At 31.8% G+C, this 22,179-nt stretch overlaps 2 protein-coding genes across 5 annotated transcripts in view; one reads left to right on the top strand and one right to left on the bottom strand.

The window, feature by feature from the left end:
• LOC100643711 overlaps positions 1 to 22,179 on the bottom strand; it is a 334,572-nt gene that overhangs the window by 226,505 nt on the left and 85,888 nt on the right. The window lies entirely within an intron of this gene.
• LOC100642504 (trichohyalin) overlaps positions 1 to 22,179 on the top strand; it is a 146,904-nt gene that overhangs the window by 111,907 nt on the left and 12,818 nt on the right. The window contains exons 1-3 of one of the 2 annotated variants that reach the window (XM_048407184.1): positions 10,838 to 11,119; positions 14,297 to 14,556; positions 18,443 to 21,038. In XM_048407184.1, coding sequence (XP_048263141.1) covers positions 14,301 to 14,556; positions 18,443 to 21,038 — 2,852 coding nt within the window. In that variant the 5' untranslated portion in view covers positions 10,838 to 11,119; positions 14,297 to 14,300. Of the gene's footprint in view, positions 1 to 10,837; positions 11,120 to 14,296; positions 14,557 to 18,442; positions 21,039 to 22,179 lie in introns of those variants that run through there. The other variant, XM_003400612.4, reaches the window with a different exon arrangement.

Genomic DNA, 22,179 nt, shown 5'->3' with positions numbered 1-22,179 from the left:
CATGATTTGAATTGACCTCTGACTCGTGTGCCCCTACAGAAATATACTTGAATTATACTTTTTTTTAATATTGTATATATTCGAAGAATTATATTAAAATAACATAAATTTGTATGATATTATCCTAGAATTTCGATTTTTATATAAATTAAGTATTCAATGAGATCATAATGAAAAATTCTTTTCGCTATTCTCACGTGTAGCCTTTTCCCCAATATGTTTATTTCCCATTCTTTGTTCAGCTTTTGCATGTAAAAACTTTTTATATATACATATCTTTTAATTATAATGGAATTTCGATTATCAAAACATCGATTAATGGACCACTGATTAATTATGTAGTGCCTTGTAACAAAAATTGGAAAACGAGAATAGAAGCTGAAAGATATTATTGCATTTTTATCCGAAACCTTTTACTCCTGCTTAATATTACATAGTATCTATAAAATATTACGAAATAGATAATATTTCCTCATATGAAAACAAAGTTATTTGATTATAAGGAAAAAATTGCTTTTTCGAAGAGCATGTATTATAATTAATTCCAATAACTCCTTGAGGCATAGGATTTTAAAACAAAGAAGACTAATGGTACAGAAATTTTATTTAAGATTAATACCGCTCTAGGTGAATTATGAACACGTACTGACCGAATTAGTATATACATATTTTTTGTATTAGTCAGATTTATCACAAAACGAAGTCGGTGGGATATATTAAAAGCCTCTGTGCATATATAAGTACTAAAAAGGCGAGATACTTTTTATCTCACTATGTTCCAAAGAGATAACTAACCTACTACTATATTTTCCAATACTTATACCAGTGAACTTCTTAGAATTTGAGACTCCTACAAAAACTAACATTTTTATATCACAAAAGATTTTCAATTGATCACACACCTTCATATTTTAAATGCGAAAGTGCTACGTTTACATAATTCGATTAAATGCAAATCACACTCAATAAATACAAAGCTAGCTATTTATTACAGAATTCAATCATCCAATTGACACTTGCTCAATAATCGCTGATCCCTTTCCATAGTCGCTTACGGACATGCGTGTAAATCAGTATCGAAATTAATCACGATCTAAAGTCGATTTTTACGACACGACCTTATAATAAGCACGAATTTATCAATTTTCTGCTTTGGGTCTCGGTCTGAAAAAAGACAGCGAGTAAACAAATTATTATGAACACGAAGGACATACATATTTTGCATGTTCAGTGATATTATGATTTCGATAATAGCGAGATGTACAAAATACATTCTTCTTCGTGTATTTAATGTACATATGTACATATATCAGACTTTGTACACGCTTTCTTCATAACGGTACTTTATTCTTAACTGTTCCTTTTTCACTGGCTTGTAAACTGAAAAAGTGAGTTTAAGCTTTATGAAATTTAATATTATTGTCTGGAGTTAGGATTAAAAAAAATTGAATATTTGTTGCTTACTACGTAAAATTTTCACATTATCACGAATTTGTATTTTTTATGTCAATAAGATTCTTTTTTAAATGAAGTCAGAACAGTTAAGGACCAGAGCGACGATAAGTATTAGGATCCCTGGATAGCGTAGTAACATCAATAACGAGCAAACCTAAATAATTATTAGGACACTATCAAAATCTTTAAGAGTCGTTATTGGGTTTGAAACCTGATTATATTCGATAATTTAATAATATTCTTATAAATTTGCTATAATAAAATCATTTTCTCATCCCATTAGTGCATTTGTTGTCATACGTTTTCATGCACGTCGAAAATGATTTTACAACACAATTCTACATTTTATCATATAGTATTGCTGATACATATAACACACATGGTATATTCAGAAAAAGTTTCATTGTAGAGTATCACCCTTTGTCTGTCCTCGTTTTCTATACGATAACTTCTACAAAATTAAAGATAAAACACCATTTAAACTAATCACTTTCCTCCATTTCTTCTCAATACTTTTTTACTATTCACAGAAATATGCATCTCTATTAAAAGAATTAATGCAATTCTGAAACAAACTGGACTTGTAAAAGAAATATGACTCTATAAATGTATTACTCTTGAAATCATTTGTTGCATCGAGCAGTCTGTATATTCTTTGGAAATTGTAAAGATTTTAAATATAATTGTCATATGTTATTAAAGATATAATAATATGTTTTATAATAAAAAGAACGTCTCATTTAAAGTGTATCTTCAATTTTATTTGTAATTAGACTTCAAATAAGTAGTAATTTCGAAGTATTCGTAATAATTTGATCGCCCATTATCGTTTATCCTCGATCGTAATATTCCATCTCGTTGCCACGAGGCACGCTAGAAGCAAAATGGAAGGCAATTGAGGAGAAAGCGATGGGAGAAAAAGATTTCGAAGATAGCGAATAATATAGATAGAAAAAAAAGGGAAAAAGCTTCTGGGTGGCTATGATTGAACCGAATCGTCCTCTGTGTTTAAAAGTAACTTTAATTTCTTCGACCGCGACAAATTGTACGATTTAAATTTGCGTTCGTAGTTGCTCCACCATCTTCCTTTTTACTTCCCTCAACTGGTATTTTCAATTATATACAACATTGCGACATGCTGGGACAACCAATTGGCTTGACAAAGATTTCTTAATCTTTGAAGTTATGGTGACCATCTGTTTTAATTATCTTCGTCCTAAGTGTTGTGGCTGTGCTCTTTTCTTTTTGCATCAATCATCCTAATCTCAATAGTTCGTTTGTGGCCGAAAATTAACTGGTATCGAATAGTGTTATAGCTGTGCTGTATAATATTTGTAACGAGATTGTGTTCCGCTTCAATTTTTGGAGAAAGGGTATCTTCTTTTGTAATATACAATTTCCTTATCGTAAGGAAAATTAGTTGAAATGAAATATATTTGGAAAGTAATTTTGCTTTTGGTTTCAATTGCTGTAGAATCTATGCGATAATTTAGAAGCGCAATGTTTAGTTAACTTATCTACGAATGTAAAAATTTGCAAAGAATAGTTTTAATAATCTAAAAGTCTTAATTTTCTATATACGTAATTCTATTAACCCATTAAAATAATATTAGTATTTAAGACAATGTTATTAAGATGTTTAATAATATTATCTTCGAAGTTTTGATTTTAGAGGCAACTTCCTGTTATTTTCAATAAAAGAAATGAAACGGGATACGCCAATAATTGCTTTACATCTAACCAATATCAATGAAGAAATTTCATCTATTACATTAATTCAAAATTCTCCGAACTACTTACGTATAAACATGCATCGACGTGTATATTGCTGTTGCTCTGAGCACTCATTCGCAAGGAATTTCTTTTTCTATATATATGTCGGGTTGACGTTAAGATTAGGGTTAAGGGCATGAAACGAATCCCCATTTACATTAGACGTTATCATTATGCAATAGAGGAGATATTTACTAGTGCAAATATGATTATGATAGAATTTGACAAATAATCGCGATAATTAGATACTCGAGAAGCTAATGACAATGATCCTAGGCTCAATAACCAATCCGCGGTCGATGGGATGATAGATGTATGTTCTCACAAAGTCCAAGTCTCACTCTTTGTTAACAAAACGTGAAATATTCACTGATCGGAAAGACGTTACTCTTTTCGTCGATGAGATCGCACGAGAGAATGACTCTCCGTCCCGATGATGCCACCGAGGAAAAACTATATAGGGTGTGTCTAAGGACACGAGATCCTCGGATTCGTCGAGGAAAGCCTTCGTTCGGAAGGTGAGGGAAATTGGCGTTGCTGCTAATTGGTCAATCTCCATATCAGTGGTTAGGAAAAGATGCTAACAGCCCTCGAGGAAAAGTTGCTAGCGGGAAGCGTCGTTCGCGGAAGGATAGATTTCTCTTATCTTCCTGTAGTTGGGACAAAGACTATTTGTCTGTTTGAAGGACTTTATATAACTGAAACTTAAGATTTATAATAGGCCCTCGGCCAACTAAACATATACTGTGAAGATGCGTTGACATCTGGCAATTATCTTATCCGAAGGACAAAGTCTGCATGTGGCGAGCCACGGGACAGAAATCGTTGAAATGTTTACTGTCGTGCACCGTCCCAACTATTTCTTTTAAGGAGAGCTATAGAGTTACTTCATGCCTTTGTTAGACAAAACTTTCATCCCTTGACCGCGGTTACGTTCGGCGACCGGTTATCGCCTCGAGCCCGAGCTCACTATCATAAATCTCAAATAAATACAGTTAGATCGAATGACAACAATTTCATAATTACGGCTATGGTGGAATCTAGATTACAATATTAAGGGCTCTTCCCAAAGTTCTAAAGGGAAGGTTCCGGTGTTCTTTCATCTCCGACATATAATTATACGCTTATATTTCAAGTGGCTCTCTTCCAGCTGATAATCTTGCCGTGTCAGCCGCGTATTTCAATTCCATGTTGCATTTCTCCCAGCAAAAATTAAAACCTCTTAACTCCTGTACCGTTAAGGTGGAAGATAATTACGAGTGGGACACCAAGAGGAAAAGGAAAAATCAAGATGTCGCGCAACTTGGCGTAGCGGTAATCCAAGATACGTAAATTATTTACATTACTTTTATTAAAATATATATTAATCTATCTTCAAAGAACAAGTCCATACGTTGTATAACAAATTGTCATAGTAAACTCATTTATCACTCATAACATCTTGTTTTTCTACCGAACTGTGTGTATTCTTTGTGATGAATGACTATTTTATTTTATTCATTTATAACTTTTTTATTTGTTTTAAACTTTTTAGAGAATTTCGAGAATTTTAGACCTTTTTTATGTAATTATTGATATGATATGGAACGTGCAAAGAAAACAATTATATACATAAAATTTGTGGAATGTTCTTAATTACGCTATTAATTACCTATGTGTCTATTTATTTTCTGTCATATTCAGTTTATTTATTGACTTCTATCTTCATTAAATTTTATATCTAGACTTTATTGAAATACTACTATTTAAATTTGCTATTGGTATTACTTGTTATCATTATGTTACATCATCTTTCACTGTTGAAATGATTACTACGAGTTCACTCGTAATTAAGTCAAGAATATTTAGACTTTATAAAATTACCAACGATTATTTGTTATAATCCTTATATCTGTCAAATTGCAAAAACGTTTTTATGAAAACCAATAAATAATAAAAATAAGCAAATATACAAATATGAAATATTAATTGTAACGCAGATTATAAAATTGCAGCGAATTTTATGGAAAATTTATTAGAATATCATTATAGAAGACAAGAATATTATAAAATTATGTTTGTTTATGCCTCAATACCTGTCGTTTGCTAAATTTCATATTTATAAATATCATCTATTTAATAAACATCTTTAAATCCAGATATTTGTTAATATTTTATTTTATCTTTTGCGTCTTATTTTTTGGTTCATTAACTGTTAAAAGAATTAAAACTTGAAGGGACTTGGAGCTTTACTGGAATTTGGATGCTTTATTTCCGATTGTGCGTGTTGATGATGTAATCCTAGTCTGCAAGAAGCGACCAATGAAGGAATTATGTTGTCTAAACTTTCTTTTCAAGTTACAAAAATTCTGCCGACAGTGATTAATTGCTCTGGAGTAGACATCCGGAAGAGTGTGTCTAATAAGGTAGCACATTATGGAGCTCATGATTGAAATATTTAAAAAAGATTCCAATCGTGCTTTTATTGAAAGTGATGCAATTAAAAATATAATCTATAATAAAACACGTTAAATTTAGCATCATTTGAAATAATTAGAAAAGAGAAATTATATTTTTGTTAGATCTGATTTTTAATGATCTTTTTATGATTTTTTAAGTATCATTAAAACTCATTTAGACGATGATATCTTTATAATACAAGTTTATGATAAAATTCTTCATTTGCATTAAAATAGAAATAAAAATTGTAAAATGTAATAAAAGTTTCTTATAAAGATTAGAATTAAATATTAAAATTTTATATAGATTCGTATATAAAGCCTTATCTAGTGTCACGTAAAATAAAAAAGGGGTAGCTAGAACGAAAAGAAAAATAAAAGGTAACAAGAAAACAAGAGAATTTATTTCTTGTACTCTGAGTTTACACTGACTACGATTTGGTTCTGAGCACCGGCCGTGACTTTCCAAGACTGAAGCTCTTACAATTTGACTTTCGGTGGAATCTGTTTCTTCTTTATTTGTCATCCCTCAATATCCCCACTACCCTGTAGGGGTACGTGACCGTTGCAACGCTTCTAGAACATTCGGTGGAAGGACCATTGGGATATAGATGATTCATTAGGCACTTCGGCGATATACATTGTCACCAAGGCCGCCACATCTTTATCTCCATCATCGGTCCATCGGATTTGAAGTATGCCGGTCGTGATACTAGCATAGCTTTAAAGTACACCACAAAATAGAGTGAAGTAAATAATAAGATACTTTCATTCTTGACTACCATGTTTCAAAATAGTAATTATATTATACATATTCGCAATACATTAAATGAACGTGATACAAAATAACGGAAATATGTACCAAATATTTATTCTTTCATTACATAACAGAATCTAAATGATGTTTAAATATTAACTTAAACGATGTCCTCGCAAATGGTAATTGATAATCATTATGAAGGGTACAACGCGGCATACGGCATGTCGAACATAGAAGTTCATATCTCCATAATAGATAGTGTGAAAGATACAAGTCTATAGTGTTTTACCATTAGTTACAGAAATATATATTGTAAAATTGTAGGTTCCCATTTAAAAATTTTAACATGATTGTCACAAGCTCCAAACTATCGCAGAGTCAAATAGACCAGGGTATGGGTATGTCCCCCTTGATATAAAATTTTTGTTTGAAACATTTTTTCGTATCATTCATACTTTTCGGGATATATATATAGACTTTTCTAAATTTATAGATGAAAATCTTTTAGATAAATTTTTTTCAGAATAATATACATTTAAAGTACGTATAAAATAAGTAATAAATTCGTTTAATTACTCAAACATTTTTCATCTCTTTGTTTAAGACCATACCATCAATTTAGTCGGTATAAATTTAGACTATATTTCATAGAAGACTCATTTCCCGCACAATTCCGCCCCCCTGTCGAATTTCTCACCGCAATTCCATTTCATCATCATCTTACACAATTCTGATGAATAATAACACAAAGGAAAATTATCTTCTACACTCAAGGAACTTTGTTTCTAATCAATCTCACGTCGCCGTCAAGATCCCTTTGCTGCTACAAAATACTTTCTGCTCTAAATATCTTGGTTTTCAGCTTCGCTCATCAAAACAGTACTGCTGGTTAACTGGCCGTAAGATTTATGGCGAAAAGTTTTTTAAAGCAACACATCTGCTTCCCTAAATTTATTACGCTTAAATTATAAGCGACGATTATTGGAAGAATAATTGCAAAGTCATAGCAGTGTTGAACTTTAACAGGGAGATATATTAAAAAATATGCTTCTAAATATATAATTTCATGTAAACAAACAGTTTCCTCGCCATAAGAGAAAAAATAGAAAGGTGTCTTCAACTCTAAGCCATTTTAAAAGTTTGATTGAAATATTCTTACAAAAGTAAACTTGCTATATTTAAGAAATAATCTTTCAAAATGTAAGCCTTAAATCTAGGATCTAATATCTTGAATTAAATGAGGCATTTTTTCATTTCGAAAAAAATTTAGCTTCATCGATTTAACTTAAAGAAAATATATATTTACATAAAGATAAAATTGTAAAACAAAACAAATTAAACAAAAAGCGTTAAGAAGGAAATCGGTGACTGTTACAAAAAAAAGAAAAAGAAGAAGAAAGATATTATTTCTAGATTGCGGATATTTATACTTTACGTGTTTATGAACATAAATAAAGAAGCAGAGTTGGTACAAAGATTTGTTCCATTTAAATATATACAAATATTTCTATTATCTATAACAAGTACTATATTTTGAATATTTTATATATTTTGTACATCCAAATTTTCTATAAATGCATATGCATACATGTTATCATACTTTAACAAAATACTGAACTGTGTAATGTAGTTTTACTTTCATGTATCTTGTATATAAGTCGTATATCAAGCGTAATACAAATACAAATAAAATATAAAGTATAAGATATATGAATGTTTAAATCTAAGAATGTTACTACACATTGCTTACAAAAAATGTGCAATGGCTAGCATATAATCGGGTCCAATTCGCGAAGTCGACGATGTGTTAAATAACTGCATTCATAACTACGTCTAAATAACGTCTCCGTGTATTGTTCAATCATTTTCGTCCTTGGCGGAACAATGGATGTATGTTTTTAGATTTCATGACGGGATCTTTGTCCTTTTCTTGCTCTTTTATTCTGGCATTCTAGTCTTTTCCCCTTCTCTTTTTTACTTTCCTCTCGTCAGTATTATCTCTGTGTAATGAATATACACATACAATCATTGTTTAGCTAAGCCACAGGAAACAAACTCTGGGGATTCCCCTTTCAATAACCTTGAATAAACAAAACTCACAGTGGTTTGCAATAAACTAATTCCACGTTTCTCGTTTATTCCAAGATATATACACAGAGTCATCCATTGGTAAACAGAATTTTGATTGATAAAATTTATGCATTGATAATCGTTATAAATAGGTTGTTTCCTATTCGGCGTAGTGATATACTGTATTAACAAATAGATTGCAGATGTTTACATAATTATAGGACATTTAAATATGTAAACATATATGTGCGAAAATGTGTGTTAGTACAATATATGCAAAATAAAATGCTTGTTATAATATTTAGAGGATAAAATAATTTTCTGTAAGGATTTGATTTCATGAATTATTCTCTAAAGATATGAATTTGTACAAACATTCCCAGTATACTAATAGAACAAAATGAGATGATTTAAAAATACAAACATGTGTAGAAGACTAAATATAAATGTTCCAATAAGAGATAGTCGATGAAAATGATACAGTGAGGTTAAAAATTAGACATTAAGCTGCGGCTTCGATGAGTGTATTTTGAGAACTTGCTTTTAAAATTTTAATTTATATAAAATTTTGTAAACACGTTCTTCTTCCTACTCTACTCTACTGTTACTACTTTTTTCTACCGTATTTTTATATAATATATTTATTACTACACTATATTTCTATTATAAACGGTAACTATCTGAGAAAAATTTGACGTTAGCTTTTTTCAAAACTAAGTATATTAGTTATACATATATTAATGCATTTTACAGCTTGAAATTAAATATAAATTAATCTTAAAACACATTTATGACACATATGTGATAATGGTAATGAACGTATTAAATATAAAAAAAGGAAAAACAATATTGAATTGATATTCGCTTGAATAAAATATCAAATCCCTAGACTGCCAAACTATGAAGGGAAGCGGCAATCGGAACAAAGTGTGAAAGTTTTTTTAGATCTCTAAGTAATTGGGAACATTTTACGTTTTTATTTAATGTAAAATTTCTGTAAAGTATAATATTCTGTTAAAAAATCGTACTTATTACCCTTGGACAAAGTGTGCAGGACAAATAAAAACAAGCAAGGAAAGCAATAACAGTATTGTAATAATCGGTTTGTTGGGCATTGCATATCTTTGAAATTACTATCTCAAAAATATAAACTTTATCGTTTAACCGATTTTATGAGTATGCATATCTCTTCCATTGGCTATATGTATATTCTTAAGCATCCACCAGGTTGGCGAAAACTCTACCAAAAAAAATTCCCTTAGTAAAATAATCTATCTTTGTGACCTCCCACGCAGTATGTATTGCACTAAGGAAGGCATTCTATGACATTCTTAAGAGTTAATCACTATGCTTTTCGGGATGAATACCATAACATATAAGAAGAAATAGAACGATCTTTAAGAATCCTCAATTATGATGTTGTTTACTATATGTATATAAAAATTAGTAATCTCTATTATTTTAAAGAACATCATTTAGCGGTCGAGTTTTCGCTTCATGTAAAAGACGATACTTACATGACTTATCTGTGATTCTTCGGGTTTTAATCGTGTTTCCAATAGGAATGTTTACGAATCAAAACACAACGTACTATTAAAGATACGATCGAAACCGGAACTATAAATATGTCATCTAATAAACGTCGTGAAAGTTTAAAATCCAAAATGATATTTACAGTCAATTGTTAATGGATTTTATAAAGGAAGGTGTGTGTTTTGTAATAAAAAGATTAAAGCCATTCGTTAACATTTATAATTTCATGCACTCAATCTTTAAATGCATTCATTTTGTTTCTATAAGTGTAATTATCTAGTAGTTGATCTCCTACGGCTATCATTTAATCAAAAATTATTCTATTATATATATATAGTAATAAACTTTTGTACTTTTGAATATGAAATATATGGCTTTTTTTCCCTCTTTCAATAAATACAATGTAAGTATTGGAACTGCGTCCTTATTGTTGTTTGCAATGCACACTCTTTAATCATCTATAAACTATACAAGGAATCTCGTAACAGATAAAAAAGGATATACTAATTCGAATAGTTAAGTACTAGTCGATATTGGTCTCTATAGTATCGCATAACATTTTCGCAGTCAGACATCGGTTTTAAAGTAGTTGCGTCATACCGTCGTAGAAGGCATTCCTGGCGTCGATGACAAAACGTCTCCACAATTACTTGAAATTGCCAGTGACCCCAGAACGGGCTTCGCGAATCTGACGTCACTATCCGGAAGTGTAGCATTGTATACGCGCGATTTCGCGCGAGGGCCGCCACGTCGCTAGCCAACAGGCAGTCGGGCCAGCGTTAAGTTTAGCCACTTCGACCTGGCAGCGACAGTATGTCAAGATCACTTGATCCCTCTGCGCCTTCACCTCGAACGCGTCGAGAGCCAATTGTTGCTTCTCTTTCCACCGGCCAGTAGGAGAGATTTAGCCCCCGAGCGTACAAAGCGGAGAATTTCAACTAAAGCAACCCGAGGATAGAAGCGACAAGAGGAGAACCCTATCCAAGAGAAGAGGTACCGTGGAGCGCACGGCTTCTTCGAGAGGCAATCGAGTGTCCCGAAATCGATAGCTGGCATTCGTGTGCACCGACGAATGTGATCTCGTTACCCGGTATGAAACCGATCGAAACACAAATCATAAGAAAGATCATGGTGTCTGGTATACGCACGATCATTGTCATTCCTGGCATGAAGTTCGTGAAATTACCGAAATTAAGTGGTGGTTGAATCTGTGAAACAGATTCTTTGGTACGAGAGGGGTAACAAGTTTCTTGTTTGTTTATGTTGTGAGGGAAGAACTTTTTGGATTTTTGCTAATCGTTGATTTTGAGAAGTGATTAATGGAAAGTAATGTACGAATACATGTAATGTGTTTGATGGTTTAATATGTTCGAGTAATGCGTTATAGTAAATGATTAGAGTGCGGATATTTATACGTTTATGGAAAATTTGAATATGCAAAATTTTACATAATGAGATAATGTATAAAAATATATAAAATATTTAAGTAAAGTGCTCGTTGTAATATTTGGTAAGTAAAATAAATTTCTGCTTGAGCTCGATTTTGTAATTGTACTTGTAAAAATATTAATTTGCACAAACATCTGCAGTCTATAAATGATATTTTATATAATTAATAATAAAAAGTGTTAAATAACACTTCATAAATGATATTTTAAGTTATATCAGAATAAATCGGTAATGAATAAAATGTTTCACATTATTTTTAACCAATTTATTTTAGCTATTACCAGCTCATGATTATTCATTCATTATAAATAACGCAGGGAAAGCCTCGGATGCAAATATATAATTTTTTAAATTATAGATAAAATTTTAAAATTTCCCGATAAAATAGACATTCAGTATATTATACATATCTAACATTTATTCAAAATTGTTTATTCTGATAGAAACGAGCAGCTTCTATTAAATTTTTATGAATTTCCAAACTCATTCGGCCTTATTTCATTTTTAATGTAATAATTGTAATTATTATATAATATTATTACATTATTAATTAAATTATACAATAATTATTAATATTAGATTAAAAATAAAATTTATCATGCTTAATTAGAAGCTTTGAATTTTTTGCACATATTGATATTATTTAAAATAATTTTATAAATTTTATAAATCTAAATAGATTAATTTTATGTTAGATAAATGAAATAATAAAATTATGGAATAAATATCAACGTTATTTATCACATCTTATGTCTACGAAAGTACAATAGTAACATAATTTTAATAATTACTTATACGCTCTATCTACCCATTTTATATGTTATACATATATGTTTTCACTAAATATATGTTAACACTGAATTTAAACATATTTATTAGTAAAGGTAGATAAAACAACAGCTCCAAACTTATTATAAACATTACGCTATATGTCGTAAATAATATTTCAATATTTATAAAATTTTTAATAATCTAATATTTCAATAATCATAGTAATTATATCATATCTCAATAAAATATATATTTATCTTAGATTAAACATAATATCCTAATATTCACAAAATAAGTTTATTTTAATTTATTATTATTAATTTTGCTTTTATAGTTATACACACACACAGTTATACAGTTTGAGTTATACACACACGCGCACGCCTGCACGTATATTTTATATACATGTAATATTATCTCGGTTTGAATTTATACATCGTAACTTGCAACGTTTATGCCTAAAAGAACAGTCTCTCGCACTGCAACGAATATCCCGTATTTTCGCTCGGAAGGTTGTTCGCCCGTTTAATAACTAATCACAACGGCCACAGAATAGCCAATTAACTTTTAATTACCACTACAATCGAGTGTTATAGGACGTGCAAACGCGATAATCGATCCCTTTGCGAGCTTTATAAAACTCGCCTACCTCCAACATGTTAATCAATCTCTTCAAGCATAAAAAATCAATATACTTGTAGATAAATCTTTCTATAAACCCATTACCTAATTTATTATCCTTTCATTCAAGTCATAATCTAACTCATATTTAAATAAAGAAAGAGAAAAGAAACAATAGAAAACAAAGAAGAAAAAAGATATGTGGAAAATACATATCATTTTTCGTCCGATCAAAATTCAGTGACGCTATCGTATGATATCGCAGTCATTAAAACCGATCAAGCCTGAGATTCTTCAGAAATAGCCGAAATGGTCCTTTGACGTGACACGAATACCTAATAAGAATTTTCATCGGATGCAAAGTGCTCACACGTTTCGTTCGCGCGGATACAGAATTCTGGAAGCGGAAGAGAACTGAGCGTAATACCGTCTCCAGAAGACAGAAACGTTTAAACCGTTCCCTTCTCGCGAACCGGGAAATCGTAGTAAAAATACGAGAATGTCCTCGTTTCCAACTCGGTTCACCGCGTTTGTTAGAGCGATAGCGAACCATATGAATCGAACTATCTCGTGTGTCTCTAGTGCAGAACTGAGTAAGATTTTATTTCGATAACAGATAACGAATGACAATAAGGAACGAAATTTTATTCACAGAAATGAACAAATATCTAAACGATTAAAAGATCACGTATGACAAATTTATCTAAATAGATATTATTCGAATAACTTACATATTCGTATTAGAATTTATTCAGATAAAAATTTTAATATACCATATCACAAGTTTTATCGTTCAATCGTCGTTCTGTCTTTTCAAATATTAAAATAGAAAGTTTATTGCTCTCTGATTAATGAATGGTAAGGGATAATAAGCGCATAGGTAGTAGAAGTAAGTATCAATCAAAGAATTAGTACCAATATTATACACTTAAATTCTGTTTATTATATATCTTTATAGTACATAGATTATTTAGTATCTAAATAATTAACATCAACATCTTTGTGCAAACAAGCTGTACGTACGGGAATTTCATTGATACCTATTTCCATTACGTGTCCATTTATTTTTGTCTCCGATTATTATGTACTGAATGTATCCATATACAGATACTCGTAAAAACGAACAGCAACACAAAGAAAACAAATATGTTACAAATATATTATTCTTCGTATATCACTATTCGAATAAATAATAGTGAACTGTGTGGATAAATAGCTGTTACGATGACTATTACAAATGATAATATGTTCTTATGTAAATAATTGTTCGAAATAATATGTATAATACACAACTCTGCTCTACTCTCTCTGGAGAGAACAAGAATGAAAGAGTGAAAAAGAAAGAGATGAAGGAAGAGGACGTCAAGCGTTTTGCAGGTATTTGAATAAAAAAAGAAATATAACGAACATATTCGTTTGATTGTAGGAGAATGCAGCCAGGAGTGACGGTGGTTCTGGCCACGGTCTGGCTGGCGGTGTACGCGAATGTGGTGGGGACAGTTAGCCACTATCCCTCCCGCCTTACCCTCGATCAATACACCCCTTTGCCCCCGCAGTACCAGCAACACGGAGTTTATCGAAGAGCCGAGGGCCAACCGAACTGGAAGGATCAGAATCCTGGCGAGAATCAGTCGTTCGACCTTTCGATCGGCCCGCGAAGGTTGATCTCGGCAAACATCACTAATGGTACGTCTGGCATTCGTTACATCAGCAATTTAATTCTGTCACTGTCTGGGCTTTTTCCCTCTCTCTTCGCTCCCTGCATGGCAGAAACAGAGCAGTGACCTTGACGCCAGGGGAATATGTCGTTCTGGTTAACATGCTCGTTTCTGATATAACGGCCCCTGAGAATCAAACGTCAGGGACGCATAATGAAGTTCTCTTACGGTATGATTCAGATAAGCGCGATGCAAGTTAATCAGAACCGCGATTACTTGACACCGTTCATCGCTGGAATAAAAGTCGAGCCTCTTTGGCGTAACATTATGTTGCGCGATAATTTATTTCGATAATTTCGATTGTAACTGGGTATTATTAAGATCGTTGTCTCGTGGATATGGATTTTATAGAAACGTCGTTTTCTTTTTATTTTTTTTTTCTCTTACTACGACAGTTGGGGAATACCTGTAGTTTGAACAAGTAATTACCTTAGGACTTTAATGTTTTGCAATTTTATGTTTTTAAGAATGTATTCGCAATAAAAAAAATATCATAATTACTAAGCATTATAATTACACTACAAATATCTATGTAAATTCATATCTTTTGGATACACCTAAGGAAATGGAACCTATAAATATTTAGGTATGTTTTCGTCTTTTAAATATGAGCAGCAATCAATCATAGATATTTTCTATAGTTTTGTATATTATTGCATTATATATATTTTTGTACATTTAAATTTCCCATAATTGTATAAACACCAGTAATCTGACTAATAATAATTTATCTTCATTATTACGTGTTTTTATAAATTATGCGTATTGCATGCATTTTTGTACTTTTAAATTCCTTATGCATGCATAAACATTTACAGTGTCATTATCTTGATTTAATTTTTAAATGTGCGCGTTTGGATATTTTTATGCATGATATTTGTATAACAAGAGGCGAGAGACGAGCTATTTACAAAAAAAAGTATAATTTTCTTAAAATATTTATTATAAATGAATTATTCGTTCTTCAAGATCACAAAAATTTTCTTGGATCTGGTGAAACGAAGTCATGTATCAAGACTTCATTATTAAATTTACAGTTTTAATTAATTTCTGATATTTTCTGCAATTTTGTTATTATTAGCATCGTGGTAAACCATTTGGGAAAATCCCGATGAACTATAGTTCAGATAAAAAAGTGTAAGTGCTGACAGGCCATTACATTAAGCTCTAATTAAATAATCATCGTTTTCCTGTTTCAATCACTGCAAATACATCAAATAAATAAAAGTCACTATATTATTATGTATATAACGATGTAAACGAAGCAATTTCAATCGGTTATTCGCTGAATATTTCCATGGATAAGTCTAATGTCAAGTTTCATTAGTATTTTAAATTCATAATAATATACAAAATTAACGCTGTTTAATTTATTTTATTAAACGTGCATTAGAGGCTATATAGCGCAATGAATTAGATGACTTTTATTTATGAAACTAAAATTTGGACTGAAATTTCTGAGAGAGACTCGTACAAACAGCTTTTCTATAATTTTCTTCTATTTCTGATAAGGTAAAAAGTGATTAAAAATATAAATTTCAATGAAAAACGTTCTTATAAATGTCACTGATTTGGAGAGAATTGTAACATTTTTATGATACAGTAGTACTTTACGATTAAACAAAATTTTTCGAAATAACAGTTTAAAAAATGTTTTGTAATTTCTTATGGAACAGAATCACTTATTAACATTTCAATATTAAGCCAAAATTTATTTTTAAAAATATTGTGAACTTTTACTTCTGTTAATCTTGTACTAAATCTAGCGATTAATATTTATTATTGAATCCAATTTTTTATTTCTGAATTCTTTTTTTATTTTTACTACTACTAATGTTATTATTACGGTATTATAAAATTTAACGGTTTGTAATAAAACAATCAACAATTATTTTTAGAAATACATCTGCAATGAAATATTTATGGTAAACATTGCGTTAAGCTTTCGCTAACCATAAAATACCTTTATTTCATTAATAATCGTGAAACGTGCGCGTGAACCTCATTTATTTTGGGAGTACGTTTACCAACTCTGAAATCAATTTTAATGAGAACAATTTAAAACGTGAATATCCATAGTTATTCTAAATTAATAGTGAAGACAGTGAATATAAAATCTTGAAATGACATAGCATCTAGATTTTCCATAGAGTGATTTACAGCTGAGTATCTGTTTACTGCACGTTCGATTTGAAATCTAATTGTTACATCATTTACAAATAATAATGCAAAGTTGTTATTTAGTGCATTATAATTTCAATCTAACGTTATTTAATCCTCGAAACAACTACTAGTAAACATCAATCTACATGACTTGAAATATAGAATTAGAATATTACTTTTAGAATATTACTTTCTATTCTTACCGTGATTAATTAGATCACTATGATTTGAAACACTCATCTGAACTCATTATCAACTTTAACTTAAAATGTACTTTCAAATTCTAAGCAAGGTTGACATGTTTCACCTAATTAATGGGGAAATTTAATGAAATATTTGGTTTTCTAAAATTATTATTTACATCGCATTTTAAAATTTCTTAAAATATAGTTATAATTACTATTATTATGAACATACTACATATTAAATGTGAATTTTACCCCAAATGACTTTTAATTTTCGAAATTTGTTATATATTTCTTAATATACATTATATGCATACAGGATGAGTGGAAATAGCAGTGGCAAAAAAATGAATTTTACTATAGAAGACTTTATTTTCGAGAAAATTGATATTGCAAATTTGAATATCACTAATTTCGGACTGAACAGGAATAAATAAAATAATTAACAGGATGTTATTCTACGCGGAAAGAGAGGTAAAAAATGTGCAATACAATTTTTTCATAAAATACTCTGTCTTCGCGGAAATTAAATTTGAAAATTTATTATACGCGCAAAATGCCAATTCATAACTGGCATGTTCAAACTCTATTTTCTTGAAAATGAAGCCTTAAACGGAACAAATTTATTCCACATTTTTACTTATTTTTGCATGTAGAATAACCCGCTAATTGCTTCATATTCAATCGATAATTAGCCAAGTTCTAGTATACTTGACAAAATTTCAAACTCCATTTTCTGGAAAACTGAGTTTCGAACGAGGCACTTTTTTCTTTTGCTTTGACTTATTTTTTCATATACAATCACATCTTATCGGATTGTACTACTATTATCACTCTATCTTGTATAGTGTACAAAGTAATGAGAAGAAGGTTTAAAACTTTCCAAATAGAAGAAACAGGACGTAATAAGCATGTACCTAAAAATTAACGTATTCAAAGGTATACATAATTTATTTTTCAATTAATTGTCCTGTGGTATTTTTTAATTAACATGGACAAATTAAGACAGAAAATATAGAGTAACACTTATTCCTCCGAATCTGAAGAGTATCATTTAACCTCAAATTTTTAATCACTTTGTCTTATCACTGTGTATAAAAATAAGATACTTAAGCATTCACATCTATAGACTATTTTTTATTACTTAAATATAATAGGACTCCAGTATTCTTCATTTATTATAATGTTCAAGTTATGCTTATACTTATAGAAGAATATGAGAATTTATTTTTCTAAATACACTTCTATTTGTTTCTTTATATATATTTTTTTTGAAGTCTCAAGTTACTCTTATATATCAAGTTACGTATCTTTTCTCTTTTAAGGTTACATTTAATTTACAAAATGAGATTCTTACATTTACAAAACGTAAGCTATATTAAGTAGCTTAATAGACCTGTTATGTCAAAATTTAAGGATACCAACATTTCCCCACTAACCTGATCACAAGCCAGACGTAACCTCATTTCACAATAACTCTCGTTTACTCATACATCAACATTCCAGGCTTCCAGAGACAATCCCACGGGACCGAATATCTCAAAAATGACTTGCTGCTCCGCCGATCAAAGAATAGTTCCAGTGACAATTTTTCACCTTTAGTCGAAGATAAGCAGCCGCGTAATTTTGCCGGTCAAGATTTCACGGATGAAAAAGCTGATAGTAGAGACTCAAAAGATCTCGAATCAGCGCCGCGCGAGCTGTCTCCTCCCTTCGAATTGGAGGATCCTTTTGTAGCTGACGACACGTTCCAAGATCAAGGACCAGGCTCCGTAGAAATATACAAATTGGACGTATTCCGAGTGAAGCCTCTGTTGAGCCCCACGCCTGTCACGAGATTTCCATCGAAAGGGAAAAGTAAAGCACCTAAAAAGACTAGCTACGTGAATTGGAAGTCTAAAACGCCCGAGTACAAAGCTACTAGTTTGAATATACTTCACAAACAGTCCAACTCGTTCGATGACTTTAGTACAGAGATTCCAGCAAATACGGACCCATTTAGTATAGGAGGAGTGCCAGAGTTACAGGTGGGTTGTGAAGGATTGGAGGCACCTGATCACAGCAGAGAAAAAAGATCGATAGACTCCCCCGGTAAAGATAAGAATCCAAAGGAGGTGGATCCCTGGGCGGATGTAACTCCAATATCCTTGAACCTGGACTATGAGCTGTCTGGCGAGGAAGACTATGAAGAGATGGACGAGCTGCTGAAGCTAAAGAAATTGGAGACTACCACGAAAAGGATCAAGCATAGTAGAGGCGACATGGACGCAACTATTCATTCGGATTTTCACAAGGACAAAGGACGTACCGAGAAATTACCTGTTCGCGGAGACTTGGGCAAGTCTAGCGCGAGCAATGAATCGACCATCTTGTCGGATGGCCAAAAAGATCGAAAGGTGGAAGAAAAGAAGGTGACTGCCGAGGTTTCGCATTTTAATAAAGGAAAGCGAGACGATTACCGTGTGACGAGGTCCGTCGTTGATGAGATGTTGAGAGATAATCATCGTCGTAAGATATTGTGGTTCGAAGATTCTGACGTTGAACAATTGGATAACAAAAACGGGAAACGTACTAAACGTCTTTGGGGTTTCGGAGAGAACGAAGGGGTAGCGACTAGCGATGAGCTGCAGACAGTGAATCAGCGACGAAAAATGAATTATGCGGAAAGAAGAAGAGAAGAGGAGAAGAGGAAACAGGAAGAAGAACGAAGACAAAGAGCAGAGGAATGGAGAAGACAGCAGGAAGCGCAGAGGCGAAATTATATTAAGAATCAAACAAATACTGATATAGAAAATATCAGGAACGAATACGAGAAAATGTTGGAACAGAAAGAGAGAGAAGAAGAAGAAAGGAGGTGGCGATTGCAGCAGTCAAACAGGTGGCATCTGGAGGAAGAACAAAGACGACGTTTACAGGAAGAAGAGTCAAGAAGAAATCGATTGGAGGAGCAACGTCGAATGCAAGAACTAGAAACTCGTAGAAGATACGAAGAGTCTCCGACACGGACTCCTACTTACGAGGAGGAAAGAGAACGACAGCAAGCAGAAGAAATAAGAAGACGAGAAGAAAATCGTCTAAGAGAAGAAGAACGTCAACGAAGATTACAGGAAGAAGAATCACGTAGGAGAGAGCAGAATAGGTGGGTGGAAGAGATGAAACGAAGACAGCAAGAACAGGATAGAAAAAGCTTAGAAGAAAGGAGAAGAGAATGGACGTTGAAACGCAAACAAGAGCAAGAAGAACAAAGAAGAAGACATCAGCAAGACAGAAACGAACCATCTAATTTGTTGTACTCTCCGCGAAATAGTCCGAACGCAAATAAACTACACAATCCAGAAACAGAAAGACGAATGAGAGAACAACAGGAAAAAGAACATCAGCAAAAATTAGATGGATATATTCAACGTAATCGACCGATCAACTTCAACAAATCAATAGATCGACAAAGAGAAGAAGCGAACAGATGGAGGCAGGAGAAGGAGCGACGAAGACTCGAAGAAGAACGTATGTTACAGGATTACATTCGAAGAAATCAACCAGTGCGTGTTCCGGAAGAGAGCGAATTATCTGATAAAAACTGGATGGAGTATAGAAGGAAATTAGAAGAAGCTAGACAATATAATCGGCCGAGATATCCAGGTCCAGAGACGGGGAGAAAAAATCATGGTCCATCAGCACCGACAAATATCGATCCACGAGCTTACAATGATACGAGAAGAAAAGCAACTAGAACGATCGAAGAGGAAGAAATCCTCGAGCGACAGAGACAGCAACAGGAGCAGCTGAGAAAAGAAGCTTTGAGGCGAGAAGCAGAGGTTAGAAGGATACAATCGAGAAAATACGAGGAGGAACGAAGGAGGAAAGAAGCAACGATGTTAGAAGCGGAGAGAAATGCGAAAGAGCTGCGGGAAGCGGAGATCAGAAGAAATCAAGCTGAAAGGACGAGACCAAGGCATGAGCCTCGTAGGCGATTCGACGAGCATAGAGGTAGACACGACACGAGTCTTATTCCAGCCAATTTACTTTTGGATGAGTCCAGGAGAGCTATGGAGAGACAAAGACAGGAGCAAGAGAAAAGGCAACTGGAAGCTGAAAGGCGAAGGTAAGAGGATATCAAGTAATGAAATGAACAAAGAGAAAGATAGTCAGAAATTTAGCGATTAGATATTAGATTATAATATGACGAATTGGTAAATTTCATTAATTCAACAGGTTTATTTATTAGGACATCCGACCTCTTTTATAAGAATTATTTTATTATGATCACATTAGTGAATTTAATATGCGATAATATTATTAGGAATACTTTTGATTTCGGTGGACTTTTGTGATTTTTCTTTTTGATCTTGATTAAAATATTTAACTATTATGTTATAATCATTCCGTTCAGAGAAATAACTAAGATAATCAAGTAAAACTTTGAGAAACAATTTTAAATATTGATACTAGAAATCTGACAATAAATAGAATTAATAAGTATGTGAAATAAACTCAAGTCAAAATTACACAACATCAGAAAAAAATATAAATATGGAATAACATGTTTAGATATAGATAAATTCGCAAAAATTAAAAATTCTCTTCTAGATTTTTTATTATGGATGTAGAATTTATATTATATATGTAGAGTTAAGGGTTCATATATATAAAATTTCTTTTAGAATTTTTAAAAATTTAAAATAAATTATTTTATAGCTTTAATCTTTCGTGATATTCACACATAGTGCGGAAAATAAGATAAGTCCTAATTTATTGTCTTTATAAACATCACATTCTGAGTTACTAAGCTCTATCAAGAATATTTTGTGACGCAATAGATTTTCCTAATCGATAAATACCCCAGACAGAACTCGTAGGTTGCGTCACATTGGTCCTCTTGCTAATATTTATGGCACTACGGCCACCATATAGTTTTTAAAACTTAAGTTTCAAAATGTTTTCGCCGTCATATATCATTCTTCCTGCTAAAATAGTTGTCTTTCTATCACTTTTATTGTAGCTTTAACAATGTAACCAAGTCCACATCTACGATTTTTAATATAACAGTCATTGTCTTTGTTACTATGTACACATTTTATATTTATAATTACAACATACATAATTTTTATATCAAATAATTTTTGGTGCAAATATTTTCTTCGTAATAACTAAACTAGCTTTTATGGAGATCCTAATTTATCTAAATTTAATTCATAATAAGTTCTAGATAAAACTTATTTTTAAACAAAACTACTAATATGAAT

This window comes from Bombus terrestris, chromosome 7, assembly GCF_910591885.1.
Source record: "Bombus terrestris chromosome 7, iyBomTerr1.2, whole genome shotgun sequence".
NCBI classification, from domain to species: Eukaryota; Metazoa; Arthropoda; class Insecta; order Hymenoptera; family Apidae; genus Bombus; species Bombus terrestris.
The sequence above is the reverse complement of the archived record's forward strand: the minus strand, read 5'-3'. Positions and strand labels throughout refer to the sequence as shown.